The sequence below is a fragment of the Fistularia commersonii genome, chromosome 12, assembly GCF_037954325.1.
Source record: "Fistularia commersonii isolate RoL2024-O1a breed Wild chromosome 12, RoL_Fcom_v1.0, whole genome shotgun sequence".
NCBI lineage: Eukaryota > Metazoa > Chordata > Actinopteri > Syngnathiformes > Fistulariidae > Fistularia > Fistularia commersonii.
Window position 1 is genome coordinate 15,681,313 of NC_141295.1, and position 24,098 is coordinate 15,705,410.

At 42.5% G+C, this 24,098-nt stretch overlaps 1 protein-coding gene across 1 annotated transcript in view; it reads right to left on the reverse strand.

Moving 5' to 3' along the window:
* znf827 (zinc finger protein 827) overlaps positions 1-24,098 on the reverse strand; it is a 69,225-nt gene extending 45,127 nt beyond the window's left edge. The window contains exons 1-2 of the mRNA XM_086157364.1: positions 23,729-24,098; positions 1,396-2,673 (exon numbers count right to left, since the gene is read on the reverse strand). Of these exons, the coding sequence (XP_086013490.1) occupies positions 1,396-2,673; positions 23,729-23,771 (1,321 nt within the window). The 5' untranslated portion in view covers positions 23,772-24,098. The remainder of the gene's footprint in view (positions 1-1,395; positions 2,674-23,728) is intronic.

A 24,098-nucleotide genomic window follows, 5' to 3' on the forward strand; every position in this document is an offset into this window, starting at 1 on the left:
ACCAAACAACTACCTGCATTTTTACAGTGCAGCCCGACCTTGACGGCTTGCAGGTTAAAGCAGAACCCCTTTTTAGCATGCAGATCACAGAATATTACATCGACTGCCTCATCTGTCTGAAGTCAATTTCATCCAGCCATTTTAAATTTGGTGGGGTTGTGACACAATCCTTCAAAAGTGCCCATCCATCTCTGGGAACACATTCTGTTCTCCCCAAAGGCTACTTAGTAAGAGCCTGCACTTTGAAGCTTTCTTCCTCTCTGTGCAAGAGTGACATCTTTGTTCGCACCCTTGTTTGGGTTACATGTCGACAACCGAGTGCACACTCGCAGAATATACTGCACGGCCATTTGTAAGTAACAGAGTGCGAATGAGAGGGAGAAAAGGATAAGGAGCGCGCATGTATCTGTATCCAGTCACTGGAAAGTATGATGTGTTTGGCCTTAAGTCTGCTGCGCCGATCAGTGCAGAGGGCTCTGGTTAGTGGGGGCCGAAGCCAGGAGGAGGCTGCCGAGATGGATACGGACTCCAGGGCTCCCCACTGCGTAGAGCACACACTGACGGCCCCCTTTTGGCAGCACGCACACCCGAGCACAAACGAGCTGGTCTGGGAAGGCGGTGAGGTCTCAGTCAGAACCCCCCGTTGAGCCCACAAACCATTTCCCAGACTAGAAGGCCAGCCAGGGCTGTTTTCTCTCAGCTATGCTTTCTGCTCAGCTGACAGTTAAGCTGAGGCTACACTACTTCCCACTTCAATCCCAGTGAGGTGAGAACAAAACTATTAGGGAATATAGAAAATATGTTGCGTCGGCTCAAAATTTTGCTCTACTGTGTTACGTACACAGTGAGTTGGATCTGGTCTCTAGGTCTCTTCGGATTGCTTTTGCTGCAATTTAATTTTTAATTTGTGTATGCTGGCATAATCAATAATCCATGTTATAATATGAGGCTGTTTTTGCAAAAACAAAATGAAAAAAGGAATAATGAACATCCCTAATGAACTTGGTAATTGTATTTTATTTTATGTTGTTCGAGCTAAAACTGCGTGATTAATATATTTCCACAAATTCCCATACAGGCATAGTTTAGAAGCAATCCTAGTTTGTTGAGAGCCCTCTCATTTTTAAAAAGATAAACTAATTAATTTTGACTCTAATAAGCTCGTACATGCTTTTGTATCCTGGCCTTCGTAGCCAAGCACAGGAACATTATTCTTGTTGTTGCGAATGTCTAGCAAAACAAAAACCTACTTCACCGGACAACATTTCGAAACCTGTTCCGAGTTGAAAGTTATACCTATCTTTGTTGCTGGCGTCATTACGGTTATTTCTTTTATGATGCGATTAATGTAGACTAAAAACTATAACGCATTATGTCGTTCTTCTTTTTAATTACCTGCTTGACTGGCGGGCTTGCCTCGACCCTTCGGAGTAGACGGCAACAACAGCTCCAGGCTCTGGGTTGGTGTCGACGGTGTGGGGGCCTTCTGGTTCTTGTCCAGCAAAGGCTTCACATCCTCTTGGAGGACCCCAGCAGCTGCCAATGGCGACCCGTCCTTCTTCTCTGCAAGCAGGTTTCCTGCTGCCCTGGCTGCCACCTCTTTGAGCAAGGCAGCAGAGGAGGTCATTGACACAAGTGAGAGAAAGGAACTCGCTGAGGTTTGGTGGTCTGTAGGGGCGCTCACTGTTGATGAGGCTTGGCTCCGCTCGCTGACTTTCTTGGAAAGTGCAGCAAGGGTTGAGCTGGCTGACTGTGGGCTAAAAGGAGAGCTGAAGGCATCAAAGCGCACTACATCGTCTCCTCGACCACCCCCTCCGAGGGCGGGCATTGCAGATGAGGCAGAGGTGGAGGAGGATGAGGAAGTTGTTGAGGAGGAGGCCACAGCATTCTTGTCTTGAAGTACCGCGTTCGCTGCTGCTTTTAACTTTTGGATTGCAGAGTCTGGAGACAAACTGGAGCTGCATGGCGTGGAGCAGCTGGCCGGCGGCCACTTATCTGCAACACCTGCCCATACAAAGCCGCTGCCATTGCTTGGGGTAACAGAGTTAAAGGGGTCAAGGGGCTCTTGCTTAATGTTGGTGACTGAGGGAGCCAAAGAGGCTGGTGAGGCTGAACCACTGTTGTTGTTGGTGTTGGCGAGTTTACGAGCAAGAGCACTTAACTGCTGGGCATGGTGGGAAGATGGGGACAGGGTCAAGGGAGGCGCTAGACCAATCGGAGGCGACTCGCCCCCGGCGCCTACCCTGGACGACCGACCCAGGAGATCCCCTGTGTCAAGTTTCAGAGATCCGGCCTCTAGGAGACGCCTCAGGTTGCTGCTAAGGGGTTTCCCTAGTGCTCGAGACGCCGCCTCACCATACAGTGATGATACCACAGAGGAGACCGTGTCCTGTGCTGAGAATGCTCCTCCATCCAGACCAAGAAGTTCCAAAGAGGCACGATGGACAGGAGTGGGGCAACCCATCGAGCCTTCGCCTCCACACGTGTCTGGTTCCCCGGACCCAGCGCCCGCTCCAGGCTGTTCATCGGGGGAAGAGCCCCTGGGAAGGAGAAGCTCATCCTGGGTGTCGCCATAGGATGAAGACTCTGAGCGTGTGTCAGAGGCGTTCCCAAACCAGCTTTCCTCCTCCACAACATCCCCGTCAGGCCCTCCTTCCTCATTGCTGTCCACATCTAGAAGAGGAGAGAAGACATTCAATAAGCCCCAAAAGAAAACTCTTAGAAAAGCACCGTGACACGGATCATCTGCCTAACACTTGAGTAGCCGGTGTTCGACTTGATCACTCATACATCCACAACACGGAGGAGATTTTGCTTTTAGAAATCTCCAGTATGGATATTTTCAAAAACTAATCAGCAGGTAAGAAGATAAAAAAAAAAAAAAAAACAGACACCAGGTCTATGGTAACCATGCATGATCAAAAAGTAGAATACCTACAACGATAGCTATGTCGTGGTCTCATTGCTTTCCAAGGTCAGGTGGAAGTCGTGATAATATTGAGATGTTATTCGAAGACATTGTTGCTAATGCCAGCGATGTTCACATTTTTGTTTGATATTACTGATATGACTGAAGTGGCAAATGCACTTTTATGATGTCGATGCAATAACTTGTGAAAAAAAGTGGGCAAAACTAGACTCACTCTTTTCTGTTGGACATTTTTTTAAGCTGTAATGAACAACATATTTGCTAACTGTCTGGCTTGAATACATCTAACCCTAATATTAATCAGAAATACATATATTCAAGCCTTGGTGTTAAGTTATCCTTGACATCATAAGACATCAGCGATTGCCTTTTTTTTGTACTCAAGTGTTCTACTTTTGACGTCATCACTAAGTCAAGCATTTTAATATAATTTATAATTTAAAATATTTAAATAACGTGTTAAATTAAAAACACATTAAGTAATTTAAAACAAAAGAAACTACTTATTTTTTATCATTATTATTATTGTTATGATTATTTATCTATCGTGTGAGTTGTTGTTGTCCGCTTTTAAGAGAAAAACATTTTTTAAAATTAAATAGGGAATAACAAACATGATATGTAGGACCCAACAACCGACTGCCAGATAACAAAACTTCTAATGGCAAATGAGGGGGATGGAGGCAACATGACAAGCTTTCAATTTGCAGACTCACCATATTGTAATTTAACAAAGGCGTTTGAACATCAGGAGAAAGCCTTCCATTAAGCAAAAGGCATATTCTTAGTCCAGACAGATTTTGCCAGCATTTTTAGCATTAACACTCAATCTTTGCTGCTGAAGACAAATTATTCATATTCAAAATATAAAAGCTTGAGGAGGACTACAATTCACGATATAATTATCTCAAAAGCAAAATTCAATGGGCAGCTAAACCTGCAGTTCCACACTTCAGTTCTCTGACAGGAGAGCACTGAAAATGGACCCAAAGGGAAAAAAAAATAATTTTTAATATATAATGGCATGTTTCCACAATGTGCATCAAAGATGTTTGAGTAATTTTCGATTTGTATGTCCTTTTTTAACCATATTTTTCCCACCCTTGGTCTCGAAGAGTCTAGTAAAGGAGTTACCATGACAACGGGTCCTTCTGGGAGGCTAGACAGCAAAGATTAGGGTAATGGAGGTTATAGAACTAGATTAATATTCATGAGCCTGCAGATACCAACGGGGAGCCAATAAGGATAGGGTTAAGGTCACCAAGGGTCATTAATATACACTTCATGTATCAATATTCATAAGCAAAACATTACAGCTTGCCAGACAAGGGCGAACAAAGAAAAGTGAATATTCCTGATACATATTAACAGACCTCCGTAGGAATAAGTCAAAAGCACTAAGTCTGAGCAAAACAAAGTGTCAAAACAGATTTTTCTGCCTCTTTTGGTAACTCTGCACGGTCTCACAAAACACCTGATAAATCGGAAACTGGTTGTGATTTGTCATAAATTAAGGTGGTTGTACAATCGTGAACACGCGAGGCAATGAAAGAATTATACCGAAAAAATCTCACGCAGCAACACACATGTATCTACCCTCAAAAAAAGTGGTCATCACCTTCACGACCCTGACTGAGGCCTGGTGGGTCTGCACTCTGTTTACAGGCAAAGGCAAGCGGTTGCTAGGCAACCCACCCCAGCAACCTGTTGGGATCATTAGAGTTGGCTGACATCTGGCCGGCGCGGCTCACCGTGGTCCACAAAGGTGACCACGATCACAAAACACTGTGACTGCTACTCTCCTTCTGCAACAGATATGAAGCAATGCCCACATTCTTCCCACTTCTCGTGTACATCTCGCACGTACAAAGATCCGCCTTTCAGAGCTTGCACACATTCATACACAGAGACGGGGTCAAATGCCAAAAACTCTGGCTATAGATTGTGTTACAGCACAGGCTATACTATACTGGCCTCGGGGCACTCCCAAAACCGCCTGAGATCCTCTGTCTCATTGAAAGTGCACAGACAAACATTGCAGGAAAATTATAAGCGAACAAATGGAATCAGCCGCCCAAGTTGCCTCGGACTACTTTATAGGGCTACAGACAGACTTGTTGAAACTATTTTGCAACCTGAGTAGGGTTAATAGGAATACAAGAAAAGCGACAGGGAAAAAGAGCCAGTGAGTCATGCAGGGCAGGGCTTGACCCATTTCCATGTGACATGTGAAAAGCAGCAAGAACCACTAATGGCTGTAATGTGGTTATTGGGAAATCACTAGATTGCTGACCCAAGGTCTCAGCTTTGAGGATGAACTCCCCTGCTTCCTAGGCTCACTTAGGAACCAGAGGGTTAGATGTAGTTGAAATCTACACCACTACATTTGAGCCACAAGTGCAACTTTAATACAGTGATGCCCCCCCAACACCATGTCTATCACAAACGGGCTACCCTGCGGGTGGAATGACATTTTCCAAGGTCACGGTCAGCAAACCAAGCTCAAAGGGGTCTTCACCTGAGCTCTGAACATGTTACCGCTGCTGTACGTCGGCCACATGCTAAGAGACAAACGCACGTCGTTCGTTCCCATGTTTTAAGCACAAATACACAGTCTACATTGTGCTTCGCTGCACATGCTCTTCCCCCCGCTGCATATTTTTGACACATAACTGCTTAGCCTCTGGTACGGTGGCTGGCTCAGTGACAGTAACTGCAAACCCCCTCAGTGATGGAGGCATGGCGATACGGGCTGAGGCGGCAAGCGTCTGCCACTGAAAGGGAACCATTTAGCGGTGTAATGCATGTTGAGACAAACAGCTGCAGGGTGCTCAGCAGTCTGGATCTGCTATCGCACACACACACACACGGGTGATTCAGTGGTGCAGCAGCCGGGGATTTTCTCTCTAGGTCACATAGATGTATAGCGCCACCACATTATAGACAAATAGGGAACCATAACAAGTCAAAGTTCAAGCTAAAGTTACACAAATAAAAGCCCCCGAGAAGCTTTTAGACTGGTTGGAATAAACTGTCTTGAGGCTGACCAGAGATGTGCACTATGATGCCAAAAATACCTGCCAACTGTTTACTGAATTTACCTCCAGTCCACGGCCTGTTAATACAGCTTAAGCAGTTGGACATTACAGGTAGTGCACTTGTTCATTGTTTCACCACGCAGCGCCGTCAACAACCTCCATTTGTGAAATTGGCAAGATTATCAAGGCCAGGTTTTTTCTTTTTTTTGCGTCACGTGTTTGTAAGGCTGTTGCGCACACAGGTATGCCCAGCAGTCAGAATTCAACGGAACTTGTCACATAACGACTTTTGGGAGGAACAAATAGACTGATTATACACAAAATGATGAAGCAGCAGTTCCCATGATTGCAGACAATGATGTTGCCAACAGAACAAGTTATTTAAACAGCAAGATGTCTGGGAAGCATCACTGAGACACTGGCACCCTTTTCTTCTAGCCTCTCACACATAACATTTGAGAACTAACGCTCGAGCACCTTGCAAATGCCGATTTCCCCTGTGATCTTGGGCTTTTGTTGGTAAGGTCCAAAAACTGTCGGCAAGGGTAAAATCAGTGCTAAATTCTTGTAGTGCAAACCTGGCAATAGGGAAAGGGGGAAAAGAGCAAGGAACTGAAGTAAAGGTAGGTCAGGGGGTCACCAGCCACATGACTTGTGTGAGGCTGCTGACTAACATATTCCCGCTTTCTTTCTCCCATGCACACACACACACACACACACACACACACACACACACACACACACACACACACAAAGCTATTCTGTCACTTAGCCAGGCATGAAAATTGGCCTCACTGACCCCAGGCCTGAATAGTAGAGAGGGAGGAGACGGGAAGGCGAAGGAAAGAAGGGACAGATAGAAGGATGAGAAAGGGAGGGGTTGATTTGGCTGCACAGGAAAGAGAGGGAGGCCATTAGCCGATTAAGACTGGCGAGGGGTGGGGGTGCATCAATACTGTGGCGATGTCAAAAGGAGAGCCATGCCCATGAGCTAATACAGTAAAGAGAGAGTGAGGCAGAGAGAGGAAGCAGGAGATAGAGAAAAAGGTGCTGCAGGTCAGGGAATCGCAGAAAATGCAAAGACTGCAGACAGCCAAGCCATACAAAGGTAAAGGTAACATAAAAAATATATATATACCACAACATACCAAGACTAATGCTATCACACTCAAAAACGTGAGAAACGGTCAGCCTTGCGTTGCCGCTGTATGACCGGGAGACGGTTGGCAGTGTGTGAGTGTTTCTTTGAGGGGGGTGGGTTAAGAAGGTGGGGCAGGGGGTGAGAACACGGCAAAAAAGCCAGTGTCTACGGTTGTAGGGAAGAAGGAGCCATGGCAGTAATTAAGTGTCCGGCTGGGCCTTGGCAGGGGTTGCCACGGCCGCAGGCTATGCTAATGAGCATGCCCAGCGGTCAGGGCTGCCTTATTAGTGCTCACTGGACAATATGGTGGGAGAGGCACTCTACTGACGGACTCATGTCTGCGCAAATGACTAAAAGTCCTCCCAAGCAAGAAGGTAATTCCATTAATTGGGATGCACAGGATCAGGATAGCTCTGGTAATCTCTCGGTTATTTGATCCCTCCCACACCCACGCGTGCTTTTTCTTGTTCAAGTCACCCTTTCCTCTCCCCCCTCCATTCACAGTAATAGGTTCTGCAAATAAACACTTAACAAATAATACACATAACATGCATGTTTTTCGAGCTCCGTGTGAGCGGGCAGAAACGGGGCATCAGTCTGCTGTTCTTTTACAGCAACAATATAGGTGATGATCAAAATTCATCCATATTATTTCCATTACAAAGCTGATAAAAAAGGACTATCAACCGGGGAATGAGATGATCACAGAGGCAAAGTAACATGAAAAAATTCCTAAATCTGTGCTCTGGGTAATAAAAAAATCTTCTCTTACTTTAATTCAAGTGTTCCTGTGATAAACACCCTTCTTATTTTTCCACCTGAGGAAATTTCATGTTTTTTTATGTCAGTTATTGAAATGAAAAATTCATCTGACAAATTTTTTACATAATTTTGCACTATGTGAGTGAAATAAACCTACACGGTATAGAACAGAAACCTAAACACTTAAATATACAATGATAAATATAACACAATATCAAAAAATAGAGATGTTACAGGAGATAAGCATTTGAGTCTTACATTCTTACACATTTTGCAGTGTGACCCTTCAAAAGTCAAGGAGGATTTTTAACAGCTATCAAGCCAGAAAACAGACGGAAATTGAACAGTGTCAGACCTAATATTTTTCCCTCTGAAATCTAAATATTTAGCATCGCCATAGTAACCTTTAGTTGACCGACTGACATCCTTGATGTGTTTTGTTTATTACTTCATTGACCATTCTGTCATTCAAGCTTGTATACCGAAAACACGTAATTTCACGATAAAGTGACTTGTAGTCCAGTTTCTGGTGTTCACCTTAATGACAGCATCGGTCTACTCGGTATGAGCAGCCATTAGTAGGACAATTTTATAACATCCTGTAGTAAAAGCAGGGCATAGCGCCCAATTGGGCAGAAAAACCTGAATATTGACTGAAATGCCAAAAAACTCCAGCCTCATTGAAGTGATGGTGAATATTTTCAACTTCAGGGATAATACTTCATTTTTGAATTTATGAAACACAATATGATAATGTTACAAATTTACATTTTAATGAAATGCAGAAAGCATACACTGAATCGCAGTGTATGTTTTATACAGTATGGGAAAAACCTGTGCACTGCTTGAGCATACTTATATTTCATCATCATTAAATATGGAGGCAGTATGTAAATGCTGTTAATCGCTTTCAGTGACAGGGTAAAATACGCAATAGGCAGGTCTGGATCTCACCAGCACAGAGGTTTGCTAAACTGCAAACCACATCTCTACTAGTTAAGTGTTGAGTTATAGAGCAAATTGTCCCTTTTGCACAATTTATGTCAATCTCACCAACTGGCAGTTTGAGACAAAGACATAAAGAGCCCATCTTTTAGTTGTAATCTGAGGTGAGACGATACTCTCACAGTGGATCAGGGTTCAGGCAGCAGGGCTATATATAATGGTCGTTGAGTCGTATTGAAATGTAGTGCAAATTACCATCTGTGTATTTTCAGCCTTGGCCTCCGTGGTTTGCGGGTACTTTGGGCGGCATGCCAGAGGTGAAACAGGAAGGAGAAGTGTTCTTGGAGGAGAATGAGACGACTGAAAGCCCCAGACCTCTGAAATTCCTCATTGCCGATGAAGTGCACTTTACCCCCAGGTTTATTTTTTCTTCCATTTTTAGCGTCTCATGTCACAAAAAAATGTAACCTCAGATGTGTCATCAAAGATATAGACCTAAACTTGAAAAGAGATGTGGAATGTCTATTCAAACTTTGCAGCAGAAGAAAATGACAAAGGAGATAACGACTAAATATTATTAGCCACCTTAATGTCTTGCTCTGAAATGATTCAGCTATGAATTTGAGTTAATGTGCCATTTAGATATCTCTGAGTATGCTCTAGACAAGCAAAGTCATTATCTAAATTATACATGTACGACTCTACTGTATTACAGTAACAGCTTTAAAAGTCCTATAATCTACTTTTGGTCTGATTTGGTCTATGATTTTACAGTACATAATCACAGAGCACATGTTGTAAGTTATTAGAAGTTAAGATACCAAAAAAAAAAGAAAAAATAAAAAATTAAAGGAAATTGACCACATTTTAAAATTTGGCTTGGATCAACATTTTTTTAATACCCTAGGTGAGACAGTGAAACACAAACGTCTTGAAATGGAGTCTAAATTTTGGCAAATTCCAACATTTTCCAGATCATGATTTCCCATTTTTGTCGTCTAATATCCGTTTCCTTCCAACATTTTCCACACTGTGGACACTATTAGCCCGTAAATCATTGGTCAATTGATGTTGGATTTTTTTTTTTCCTTTTTCTTCTATTCTTGCAGCAAAGATTTTTGTGCTGCCAGCTGTAACTGAGAAATCCTGCCAGGCTAAACACTGGTGGAGTAGTTACAGCTCCAAAACTGCCGATTCTAATCCTGTGGAAAACATTGAGTCCATTGACTCTTCCTGAAGAATCTATACACTGTGTGTATTAGAATTACTTTTCCACACACAACTGGAATAAGCAAAGATGAAACAGTACAGAAAGTTTGTCATAACATCAATAGTGATACGGAACAGCACTGGTAATTAAGATCACCACTGAATAGAATAATTAACTATATATTCGTATCAAAAATTCAAATTACAGTTGTCTACTTCTGCATGCTGTTCTCTTCATCGACAAAAGTCCTTTGCGTGTTGTGATGTTCGTCTGATAATGATGAGCTTTGATTCCTTGTCAAGCCTTCCTGTCATGGACACACAAAGTGGGGTTTTTGGAGGAGCTGAGTTGTAGGATATTAGCTAACTGCTAAATCACCAATTACTTCTGTCCCGGAGTCATACTATGCAGAAAAGAAATTTGATTAAAGAAACAATATGATGGTACCGTTAGCGGGGACTTTATGGACAGGGCCTAGCATTCAGGTAGCCGGTTAGCTGCGGTCTACTGTAAGGCAAAGATGGCCTATGATTTTCATGCTTCCTTGATCACACTCAGGAGTTACACTGAGTGTAGCGGCATTCTTCATTTGGGTCAGAGGTCTTTACATTAAACATGCTCATATTCTTTCAGGGCGACACCGTGGCTCAGCGGTTAGCGCTTAACAGCACCTTGGTTGGACTCCGGCGAGAGGGTCTGCATGGGTTTCCTCCGGGTTCTCCAATTTCAAAAACATGCAGCAGATTGATTGGAGAAAATTGTTCCCAATGAGTGAGTGAATGTTGTCTTTCTTTATATGTTGTCCTGCGATTGACTGGCAACCAGTCGATAACCCCGTCTCTCGCCCGATGACAGCTAGGATAGGCTCCAGCATCCCCTGCGACCCTGACTGCAGGATGCAGAAGATGGATGGATGGATATTCTTTCAGATATTTTTTTTTTCCTGCTAGAAAGATGGCTAAGTCCATTTGCAAATACACATCATCAGGTTTACCTAGTGCCCAACGCTGACAAAGTGCCTGTGTGGGTGACATATTAGCCAACCGAGTAAGCCTCTCAGTTATTCTCCACAGTAATATGATTTTTTTTTTAAATTATTACTTATTTTATTTATTTATTTTCACAAAACTGTCATGCTTTATGAGATAACCTGACAACGTGTGCAAATATACAGATAAACTTGATTTTCATTAGGAAGATTAGTTACCAATCACCAGTCATTCTACATATGTTTTTCTTTCAAACACTGAGATAGAATTCAAACTTTTTATGAATGACTTGTTTGCAGTTAGCAGTGTTTCGGATAATGATGAGTTACACTTTTACAAATACCAGTAAACATTCTAAGCAACCGACAGAAGAGCAGATTGAATGGAATACAATGTGGTGTTCACCTTTTTTTCTTTGAAAGGGATTTTGGAGGACTCTCACACATTGAATTTCAAAATTAAAAAAAAAGAAAAAAAATACAGAATATGTCTATGGATCCAATACCATTAAAATAAGGTACGGAAGAGATGTTAGTACCAAAAGTATGCAAAGAATTTCATTATGTTCCTTTTCAGTAAGATAGCTCCCTGTGAAATTCCAAACATTAGAAATCAACCAGACTATCAAAAAGGTCTGAGCCATTGCAGATGGGTAGGTTTTGAGGTTTGTGCAGGTCACAGCCAGATTTATCCTTGCACTTTTCACTTGCGGTTTCTGTGAAGTGTGTATTTATTAAATGCATGAGAAAACATTGGTTTTGAGGCTAATTTAAGCATTCAATATTCAGAGAGAAAACAAAAAACGGCACAGATATTGCTGAGGCCGAAGCTTTTACCTTGCGTACTTGGATGTGTTTTAACATCATTATCTAATCTTTGTTAATATGGACATCTGACATTTTGAATAAAAGTACATGAAACATGACATTATAACTCTTCTTTAAATACCAAAAAGTCAACTACAGTGCCAGTGACTCTCACTGGACACTATTTGACAATTAGTTGGTGAATTGTGACGCATTTGTGTGTGTGTGTGTGTGTGTGTGTGTGTGTGTGTGTGTGTGAGCGCGCACATGTGAATTAAGAGATGGTCGGTGGCCAGGAACCAGGTGTGATTCATTCAGGACAACTTTTTATTTATCAAAATTTGTTTACTCTAAATCTAGCTAGGGAGTTAAAATATGAGATATGATGTTGATAATCTTATGGGATTTGGCGAGTTTTCTTTACACAGGGTGCTTTCAACTCGGTTTGACATGTTTTCTGTGGTACTTTCAGGACTTTCAGTACCACAGGGCAGGTGTGGATGAACAGGACGAACCATTGCTTTAATTTCTCTTCAACTCATCCTCAAGGCCAAATGTCTACACGCATGTTTTTTCAAACATCACAGAAATAAACTCTGATCCAAAAGACTCACATGTTAAGTTACACCCGAATTTGAACGGAAATATTTAAAAGGGGTTATTAGCTTACTCCATTTCCAACAGATTTGACATCAGAGAGATTTGTTTTATGGCACTAGAGAATCAACAATAAAGATACAACATATAACATTTGCCATGTTCTGCAATGAGCGACTCTGTATGGAAGTTGATTTTTGCCAACTACATTAAATTAAATTTTAGTGTGACTGAATTTGCAATATTTCAAAGAAACAGTGATGAAAAGCTAAAAAAAAAAATTCTCATGATAAAGATGTCAGTTTTCCCAGGCAAAAATGCAGGATTTAGAAACAAAAGCATAACTTGGCAATTTCCACTATTGATTATTGTGCTTAAAAATTGGCCTCAATCCGCAATGAGTGCATCTCTATTGACTCCATTCAGCAGAACATGCTTTATCTTACTGTATAGGAAATGAGGAGAGAACAGTTGCTTCACATGACAAGCAATTTTCTCTCCCCTCATTGCGAGGTCATGCACAGAGCCTTTCCTTGTGAACAGCGAAGCAAAGGAATACATCTCCAGAAGCTAAACAAGCTGTGCAGGACGACTATTTAAATTGCTGGCTTTCACGAGTTCATAAACTAAATAGAGTCTTCATCTTGGCCACCTTTCTGGATCAGCCCGAAGTAGGGTTTATGTGGAAGCCTTTTTATGAAACAGCTGTCTCTTGTCAGAGTCTTTGTCCCCATTCCGGTGGTTGGAGACAATCAAAAACACAAACAAACAAACTGCAAGATGTAAAATAAAACTTAATTCGAACCCTACATGTTGCTTCTGATCAGGCTGGACTGTTGCCTTTTAAACTCTTACCTATTAATTTAAACTGCATTCTAAATCAGATCGTCGTTAAACCATCTCCTTAGTAGTACAAGTATGCCATGCTACTTTCAATCGAGACATACTCAACAAAAATACATAAATATGTCCAACAGCAAGAGCGGATGAGTTGTTTTTTTCCCTCAAGAACAGTAAACATGCACAGACAATTTTCTCAGTAGTAGAAATAAGTGTTTCAAGACATATGGAATAGAACGGGGGAAGGCCTTGTGCTCTCATAGAACCTTGTTTGCGATTTTTTTTTCCACATTATTCAATACCCAAATGCCCTCGACAGTATAAGTAAATATTTACTCTATATAGCACTAAATCTTCCCCTATAAATCACAGATGACGGTTGCACATCGATTTGAATACAGCTAACTATGACCAGAATGGTACAATAATCATATAGTCCAATAATTTCTAGCAGTTCAAAAATTGACCTTATTCGTGGCTGTCTCCACAATATTCTCAAGGAGACAGGGCACAACTCTTTGGAACAAGTGTAAAAAAGAACAGGCTATCGCCCTGCTGAGCAGCTTTCTGGCATACTGAGGCTCCTCACAGAGGTGCTTGTGTTTTTGTGGGAGGGAAGTGTGAGAGAGTAGGAGGGTGGAAGGTGGGAGTGTGTATAGCGTCTCTATATTGTTGGTAGATCACCCGACTGGCAAAAGGGCCAGTCTGCACTATAGCAGCCGGTCTGCTCAGTAGTAGGGGTAGTTTTTAATGTGCATGTATCTATGGATGGATGGATGGATGGATGGATGTGTACGTGCGGTAACGCGGTGCCAGCGCAATGCAGGTGGTATCTGTTAAACACTCGGAGAGGACAGCACGAGCAGAGGAGCAAAGAATACAGGGGGGCTGCGGGTCTCGGCAACTGGGAGGACATTTTTTCGTGGTGGTATTGGTTTGACGTCTGTTTGGCTGCCGCGCCAAAGGCAGTGCCTGGTTGGATTTTAGCCTGTCACTTAGGAAAGGGACACTAATCAGGATTGGTCCCGGTTCCTACCTCAGGAAAGGGAAGCACTTTCAGCCCATTATAGAAAAAAAAAAAAGGAAAAAGAAGGAGAAAGAGGGAGAGAAGAATTGCTGTGGCACAGCAGGAAATGCTAACTGCTAACCTCATTTACATGCAGGTCCAGAGAATGGGGGGGAAAGCTTATTCCGTTTCCAATCTCCATGTTAAATGCTGGCCAGGGCAGCTGATGGGAATGAGAAGCATTGTTCACCCCATGCTGCTCATTCCCTTTCCGTTACACCAATATTGGCTGCGCTTTCTTTGAGGAATAAAGAGACATTGCCTCGATAATTTCAATCTCGCCCTGGAATCTATATGAACCTGACATGTGATATATGTGGCTGTTTACTTTGTGCAGGTTATGTATAGCAACCAACACTCATCAGTCTATCTTTTCTGTCATAACCAGGTTGTGACCCGAGGCTGCTGCATTCAAAGCCATCCTTCACCCACTGAGTTTGTTCTATGGCATAATGATTGCTATGACAACCATCACTTAAAGCCACGGGTAGGTGGAGGAGCGATGTCAGCTTCTCGTCTACTCTTCTGGTGATCTCATTTCTGGCTGGCAGGTACAGCAAGGTCAAACCACTGAAACTGGAAAAGTGGCTAGTGCTACATGCAAATGGAAGAACCGTGTTTCCAAACAATTACACTGCACTGTCCGAATCAACATAGGGCCTGGGCTAAGCTCTGAGGGGGTGGGGAGGGGGGTGGGGGGGGATCAGGGGCGTCAGACAAAATGAGATGTAGAGGGAGGGATGACTGTCTTTGGCCAGCTATTGCACAAAGTCCGGTTGTGCGTGCCAAATGAGGTTTTTAAACATTTTTTTTCTAGGGAGGATTTGTGCTAATCTAGAAAACCTTCTGGAGGAAGCGCAAATACATCTGCTACTGACCACTCCCCTGTAGGGTACAGGGAATTAATGACATGACAATCTGAACCAACATGGCCCCCATTCAAAACACTCCTGGGGAGTAAGGACATTCAGGAAAACATGAGCTGAACCATCCAATTCTGGTCTTTTGACAATGGCTCACTACCTTCATTCATCTATTATGTGACTTGGCTAATCCGTCAGATTTCATTTGTTTCTACCTTGGCTATAGGGTTTCTCGCTCAGAATTAAATATCCAGTGATTATCTGATCTCATTAGCATCACAAGGGCAAATCAAATGACCAAGTGCCCTTGGTAAACAATGAAAGGATGAGGTCTGCATCGCATTGTTCCTTTAATGCAGAGCGAGATGCTTGGAATAATATTGCATGTATGAAAACACCTTGCCTTTACCCCTGAAAGAGTCAAGACACACACCATGTCTTTTCAGTGTCATAAATAACCGATGGCTTTCTCTCAGATGACATCACATCACTGTTCTTAACATCGCTAGGTTTTTGTCTTGCAGCCAAACACTTTCCCTCTTTTTAGGAGGCGATATATCGTTTCCCTAGAGAGCTGCCATAGCCTTATGGTCCTACAACCCTGTGTCTGTAACAAGCCCGCTCCCCCCTCCATCCCACCGATACTGCTGTACTGCTAATCTCTCTGTAAAACTGACCTTACGTACCAAAAAGCTGCAGACTCACAGATGTGAGTCTGGCTAGTTAAAGATATTAGCCTTTGCCTTGCCCTTGACTGCCTAAATGTGGAAACTGTTTCTCACCAAGAGGAGAAAGAGGTTACCCTGACTAGTGCATTAAGGTCTAACTAGAGCCAGACTGGATTGGAAAGAAAGTCCCTGTGTGTGTGTTTGTGTGTGTGTGTGTGTGTGTGTGTGTGTGTGTGTGTGTGTGTAAGATGCCTTCTGCCCTCTTCTACCCACACAGGAAGTGAGGTCATCTCATAGCACTGCATGGAATAGAGTGCTTTCAGTGAGGGTGACAAAGATCAACGTATTGGCCAGCAGCCATTTTAAGTCCCCCTAGAAATGTATGCATGTACTGATTGCTTACAATATATAATCTCATTTCAAACACACTTCCGTAGATAGTATATGTACAATATGCTTAATCAGTAGGTCAGGGGACAGTTAATGAAAGCGGGATCCAGATGCAAACGAGTAACATCAGGTGCAATCCAAAAGCCAAAAGCTTTCCAGCGCACTTACATGCACTAGTTACACATGCACCGAACACAATGTGATCGGCAAAGTTTGTTTAATTTCTCCAAAATTGACATTTCAATCTCTTTCTATGGGTAAAAAAAAATGCGAGACAAGACTGAAATATTAAATCACATTCTTGTTTAGAGCAGTCGTCTGGCACGACTGGCCAGTTTCATCTCCCTAGACCACCTCCTCCACTGCTGCTGCTGTTGCTGCTGCTGCCTCCTCCTCTTCTCTCATGCTCTCCATCCCTCATGCCTGTTAAAGGCTTGTCCTGCAGGGCCTGGATGCACTTGTGTGGTACAACAACAGAGAAACCGCCCAAAGCTCTTAACAGCTCTTCCTCTCCACTTCCTCCCTCCCTCCATCTCCACTGCTACCACCACCAGCTCTTCTCTCCCTCTCCACTCTGCTCGGTCTTTCCCAGCTGCACCGGCAAGCCGTTCCGTATGAACTGCTGCCAGCTGAAAGCCTGCTACTCCTGTGAGATTGCTATTACTCAGTGCAAGCAGGGCTTTGCGTAGCCAAAGGGCTGCTCTCCGAGCTGTAGATCTCCATGTTGTGACTTGTCAACACGGGAAAAAATCGTTACCAAGGCTGAGGCACTTCCATTCCACATAGAGGGGTTCTGATTGAGACCAGGCAGACAGACAGGTAGTGTGCTGAGGACATTGGGATAACGTCCGTTGCCCGATTTCGTGCTGCAGACGATCATCGGCTAAGGCGCCTTGAAATAATTGGATCACAGACATATGAGGAAATTTTACATTTCCACAGCGTGCAACTACTAAAATTATCAAGCATGGCTAAATTCTAACCCTTTCACCTGGATTATTCAACCTTTGTAATATTGCCCCATTTAATTTACATAGTATTTTTGGTACACATGGAACAAAATTAAGGTGTGAAGAACTAAAATGTGTTTTACAAAGCTGACACATACAACAGGGGGAAACACAGACTGGAAGAACTAGCCCTCAGGACAATGATTCGTTATTACTTTCCAATACATACGTTTCATTTCTGAGAAAAAAACTGTTAGTTTCTCCCTCCCCGCTTATTAAAGTGAACTTATTTTGAGGTGAAATGTAAACACTTATTTACAACGTTACATGTGTGGGCTTTCCCGATACTTTTTAAACTTGGCAATAGTCACGTAAGGATTGATGCACCGCATTCATTTCTTCTAATTCTCAGATAAATGCACAAAATGCTTTGTCTGAAATTATAGTTTAAACACTGGGTAAACTATAAACATTTGAAATTTACGATTTAACATCGTTAGTATTCTGCCGCATATTAAAAATGAATACACTGCTTTAAAACTACTATTGACTGGAGCATTTTGTTTATTGTATGAACAGCAATTTTTCTTATCGCTTGCGGGGACGTAAATAGGAAAGCATGTACCCTTTAATTTTTTTTAGGTCAAATTTACCACTTTTCCACATAGTCCTGAATTTTGCAAGGGCAGTTTCCATATTCCTATGTGAAAAGGCTCTAGAAAAATCAGAACTTTAATTTTCTTCAATTCATTTTTGCCAAATAAAATCTCCTTCAGCTCATGTTTCAAACTTTTTCCACGGTTCAGTTTTATAAAAGCAAGACAGAAATCACAATGAATTGCACTAATAAATCTCTTGTATTTCAAGTAATCACCCAAGAATTTTAATAGTATCAAATTGGGAGGTAACTACCATCTCAACCACAGAATCTACTTTGGTTTGCAAATGCCGTTTTTCTGCAGAAAGTAGCATATGGCAATTACTTGGATTTTATTTTTTCCCCCTACCTTTAGTTTTTGTTTCAAAAGAGCCACTACAAGCTTAATCTTTCGTTTCTTTTGCATTCCTTTCAAAAACAACAAAAAATTATTTGTTTATTTTTGTATAATTATTTGTGACATAATATTCAATGACCTACGGCGCGCTGTGCTACCATTGCATTAAACAAAAAACTCGTGAGCTCTCAGGCTGGACAGCATATGCATTTTCATACCACCAAACTATTTGCTTGCCATGAAAATCCCCTTAAAAACCTACAAAATTAAACACTTACAGCTGTATTTATTTACCTTTATAGCACTGTATTAAAAATCAGCTTTCTATTAAGAAAATTGCTTGTTATTAAGAGCTACATATCTATTAGAAGCATTAATGGCTCGTGAAGGGGCATTAAAAAAAATGACTTTGCTGACAAGAGAAATCTGAGGCAAAATACTTTCGCGTGCTTCGACTGCCACCAATGTTGTCTTCGTGAAAGTACTTTTCCATTACTGTGCCTGTAGTCAGCTGGTTCCAAAATTTCACCTTATCAACATGAAAAAAAACAGAACAAAAGGAATAAAAATGGAGTACTGTGGAAAACAAAGGGAGACTGGAATTTAATTATAAACACTGCATTAGTTTTCAATCACTTAACATAATTAACAATTCTACACCAAGTTCTCATTTGTCACAAAAATGCTGTGTGAAATGTGGTAAGCAATTCCAGTAACTTTGAGAAGATCTTTTTATCACATGTTTTTGTAGACTTAGATTTAAACACAGAGCACAGATTCATTAGCGGGATGTCATTAAAGCGATATAAACAGAAACATTCTGCTAAAATGATGAACCACCTTGCTCTCTGCGTGCGTTCCCATTTAGCAAATAAGGTTAACATTTATGTTAAAGTATTGATCCACATCGAGAGGCCTGGCTATATTTATTTGAAACAGGGCCCATTAAACCGTCCCCAACTAACTTTTCATTGCTAATTCACATCAGACTCCGTGTCTTTAGTTACTGTAAATTAAAACACAAAGGGCCGAGCGCAGCTCTGCCAATGAATATGAATGTTCACTAAAAGCAGGTTTCCATGCTCTCTGTGACAGTGTGTGGTGAGTGCGGCATTCAGCACCTTTTCCGTGCCCTTTAATTCATTTCTAAGTTAAAGCTTGTGTATCATTATTCGCTTGAGCTCCACTCGGCCGACACAGCCAGAGCACCCAAGGACCATCAACGTGAGGGGGGGATGTGGCAGCGGTGGTGGGGTGGGGGATTCTTGGCAGAAGTTCCCCATAAATTTTATGCCAAGAGCGAAATGGAAACCTCCTCTCATTTTCCTTTCCCCCTAATCCAATGTTTTCAAGCCCCAGACCCACCAAGGTCATTATAATCATAGCAAGTGGAAGAGAGCCAGTGACCCACCATTACAGTTAGGTAGAGAGCCACCCAGTCAGTCGGCTATTGGCTGAGGCGGGATGGCTAAATTCTGAGTGGAAATGTTCACAGTTGTACTCTTTTAAATGTAGAGGGAACACAACTCAAATTGCTCCTCCATAAAGGCTAAAGTGACATTTACTTGGTCGATATTTTTTCAATATTTTCAGCCATTTACATTGAAATATTTTCAGGACGGGTGCTGGCGGTTTTGCTAAATGTTTCAGGATGATCATTTACAAAAAGACTTTTATGTACATTTTAAAAACCAGATTTTCATGTAGTATCTATGAAATTACATTTTTTTTAAGTATTCAAATGAAGCACCATTTCTAATATGGAGTAAAAATAAATTGTATCACCCAAATATAAACACACCACAAGGTCATAAGGACCGGTGGTTTTCATTGTGGCAACAAAAGGTCATGTTTACTTGTCAGAGCGAAGGCGCCATACTGTAGCGTGACCTCCATGACCAGCTAGTGAACTCACACACACAAATACACTAGTTGCATGTTCACTTTCACACGTGAGTGGTGGCCTGCACTCACACTTAGAGAATAGTCTCCTCGAACCAGCTGTGTCACAAACAATAGAACAGCGAACGTCGTCCACAGCTCATATATCTAGGTCTGTGCTAAGATAAAGCACCTCCAGCTTTAAAGCCAGTGTATGAGTTTGCCCTTTTTCATGAAGAGATTTGAAGCTCGATATTGTGCTTGTTGGCTGGCACACCACCAGAGTGTTGTTGGCTGAAAAATGAAAACACACAGACTGACAGCAAATGGCATGAGGTGACACTTCCACTCTAGAGTGGGAAGATCCAAAACAAAGCGTGCAAAGCTTCTGACAAATTTATACTTTTCTGTGACAGTTTGTTGACTGTGGGGGGAAACAACTCTTAAATCAGAAAAAAAAGGCTTTCATTTAAACCCAGGAACACAGGCACAGCGGTGCTTCAGCACTACAGGACTGCATGATTACAGAATTTGGATGAAGTGTAGTTTTGCTGCCGCCCAATCACCAAGTGGATTAAATGAAAGGTAGACACAATCTTGCTTTGGTGTCTTTGCCCAAACAATCAGAAAAAGGAAAATACGAGAGTTCTTGTTTGACAGATCCAGGGAGCATAATGATGATGCTGAGCCAAATGCATCTTTTATCTCCTGACTGGATAGTTTTATGAAACACAAGTTGTCCGAAGCGTAGAAGCAAACCACCCACTTTAAATCTGAGCGCTTACATTCCATCAGCTTAAGTCTTGTTTGAAGAAAGTTGTATTTCAGTCTTTGTCACTTACGAACTCATGAAGACAGCCCTTAAAACATTTTAGGACTGGTAGAAAACATTCAACTCCAAGTCACAATTTGAATATTAGCATACCACATGTCGGTAACTACTTTTGTATATGTATGTATGTATGTATGAATTTTATATATGTAACACTTAACATACATTCCGGGCATCAAACAAGCCCACATTGACGTTCATGTGAGTAAATAGCAAACATGGCATTTTTCATTTTTTTTAGCAAATGTATTTTATTGTTAAACCATAAGCAGACCATGCTTCAAATTTAAGAAATTGCGTTGTTACAGATGTAGAGAATCAGTATCAAAATGAAATATCTGGTATGCACCACTTTCTGCAGGTGTGTCAATAAAGGATCTCATGTGACACTCAACTCTTTCCAAGCTACCCATTTTGCACAATAATGGGGAAAATCAACTTATTAATTCATAAAAGAAGCATCCTTCCATAAGTGTGATCATTAATCTGCTGTCTGCTGTCTAACTTCTCATACAAGCAGGGCAAACCACAACTTATGGAGTTGTTAGCTCAAACCTGTGAGAGTGGATCAGTCAGACCTGACACTAAATCTGTGAAGGCTGTATCCGGAAGAATGTACTAACCTGGGGGCGAAGAAGAAGGGTCACTTAAATGAAGGCAGCGGGGTTTTTCCTGTCTAGCTGAAATGGGGGTACCTTTGTATAAAAATGTTTTGATTTAACCCTGATGCAAACCTTTTTTTTTTTGAAAATTCCTAAATTGAGTTCATTTATCATGCCAACCCAAGAACTATTGTGAACTATTGTTTTGTTTTTTCAAACCACTACGTGGATGCAGACACATTGTCCAACTGAAGCCATGAAATGATTCTGGAACCGCTTACATAAGATCTGACCCTAAAGCAATCATATCCAATCACTGTTGTGTATGACCAAATTTCTGACCACCTCAGTCAGAACCTACCCGACACAGGCAGTTCCTGTTGTGCTCCACATGTGTAAAAATGTTAAATCTGGACAATATCAAAAAGTGGTTCCCCAGACATTCTTATGTAGTCTGTCAACTCACTGTCCAAATATCTCTCAATCTCTCTCTCTCCCTCACACACACACACAGATGCACTCAGTCATTACATCCACCGTCACCTAGCCTGCACCTCTGTGCCTCCCAGACAACCACTGCAATTTCCCAAGTTCAACCCTAGGTCAAACACCAGAGGAATAGATCACTGAATCCCAACGAATAATAATGGTAAAAACAATCACCATCATGATAACAATAATAATAATAATAACGAGAGAACCATTGTATTAAGCTATGAAGCCTCCGGATGATGTAGCCTGACATGTCACATTGTGACAGGTGAAGGAAGCTCTCAAACACTTTGACTTTCAGAGAACAGTAGATGTCGTTAAATCAAGCAAGCGACAACACGGAGCGCCTTATGATCATATCTGGCTATGCTGAACAGATGACACAGCCTGACATTTAAGAAAATGAAAAGGATAGTGTCATAAGATAAATGCATCGAGCCATCGCTGATATACAGATGAATCACTCAATTATTCAGTACATCTGCATACCAATATGACTAATTGAGCAGTTTGCCTATGCATGTGTTGGGGGGGAGGGAGAGCATGAAAGACAGCATGTCACTCTTGGATAATTCCTTTACTAATCATTGTCACTGGCCAGCAAGGATCCAAGCAAACCCTCTGGAGGCCGAGGAGCGTTACTGCAAGCTCTTCATTATCAGGACTGAATAAGGCAGAAAACGCACATCCAAAGATATGGTGGGTCAAATGCATTAAGTCAACGAATCTTGACTCAAAGGCGACCACGTTGAGGTGGGAGGGTTTTGAGATATCACAGATGGGTGCTTCTGCGCGACGTTATTTCCGATCAAGTTCGCGTCGTCTCTCCCCGACCGCGTTATCGATCGCGGTCCGTCTGCAATGAATGACTGCGAAAAGGGGGTGAAAACCCTGAACTTCAGGTGACCGACCATGGCTCTGACACAGCCCGCATGTAGACTGGGAGGGGTGGACGAATGCGTTGGGGCTTGAGAGAGAGGGACACATAGAACGAGAGAGAGGGAGAGGAGGAGAAAAAAAAAATCACACCGCACTTTTTTTTTCTTTTTAAGTCGACGAAGAGACGAATTCGCATCTGAAAATAAAAAAAAATAAAATAAAATCAAAATAATAAATAAAAACTACCTAGGCGAAACTTACACGTCCATAACCGAGGAAATTGAAGTTTACCAAGCGTTGCTAGATAGCGCTATTGCTAACTAGGAACACTTGTGTACGGTTAGGGGGGGAAGCCAGACTCTGGCTCGTCTGATCCGACTGACCCTTCATTTTATTGCGGCCAGACTCCCAGATCCTCCCCCTTTCTACCCGAAAAGCGACCAAGCAGGCGGACATATTAGCGAAAAACGGTCGGACGTTATGGCGCTAACACACACACACTCACACACACATACACACCACCGACACATACGCTAACTGACCGTTAGCGGAACCGGACCTTTATCGATTGTACTCTTAATAAAAAGCCACGTATCGTTTACCCACTCACAGCCTCGCTAACGTTGCCCGCCGCCGACAACATGGCTGCCTCGGTCGGACCTAAAAAAAAAAAAAAAAGAAGAAGAAGAAGAAGAGAAGAAGAAGAAGAAGAAGAAGGGAGAAATAACCTACACCGAGTCTTTTGTCTCTTTCACCTCTTTAACCCCGAAACTACTGCGCCAAACGCGGCCGGGGGCGGAGGGGGGGGGGAAGAGCCGTGAAAACCCGCACACACGTCGAGCGGACGACTTACGTGAAGGCAGGCGCTTGGGTTGCTCCTGCTTCCTCCTTGGCATTTTACCCCCCCGGCTTTTAATCACATTCTCGTCCGCGTTTGGGGAGAAGAGTAGAAGAGGTTTTTTCCCATTGAGACCGGAGGCGCCGGTGATGGCAGGGACTCGGTCGTGCACCTGGCTTCGCTCGGTTTAAAGTGTATTGTTGGTTGGTGGTGGTGGTGGTGGTGGTGGTGGTGGTGGTGGTGGCGGCGGTGGCGGTGGCGGCGGTGGGGGGAGAGAGAGACGGGAACCCGGGCGGAGGAGGTGCCGCTGTTGTTGTTGCCGTGTCTTGACTATGGCCGCTCTCGGTGCAAGTGTGTCTCCGAGCCCCTAACTAACACTAATGCA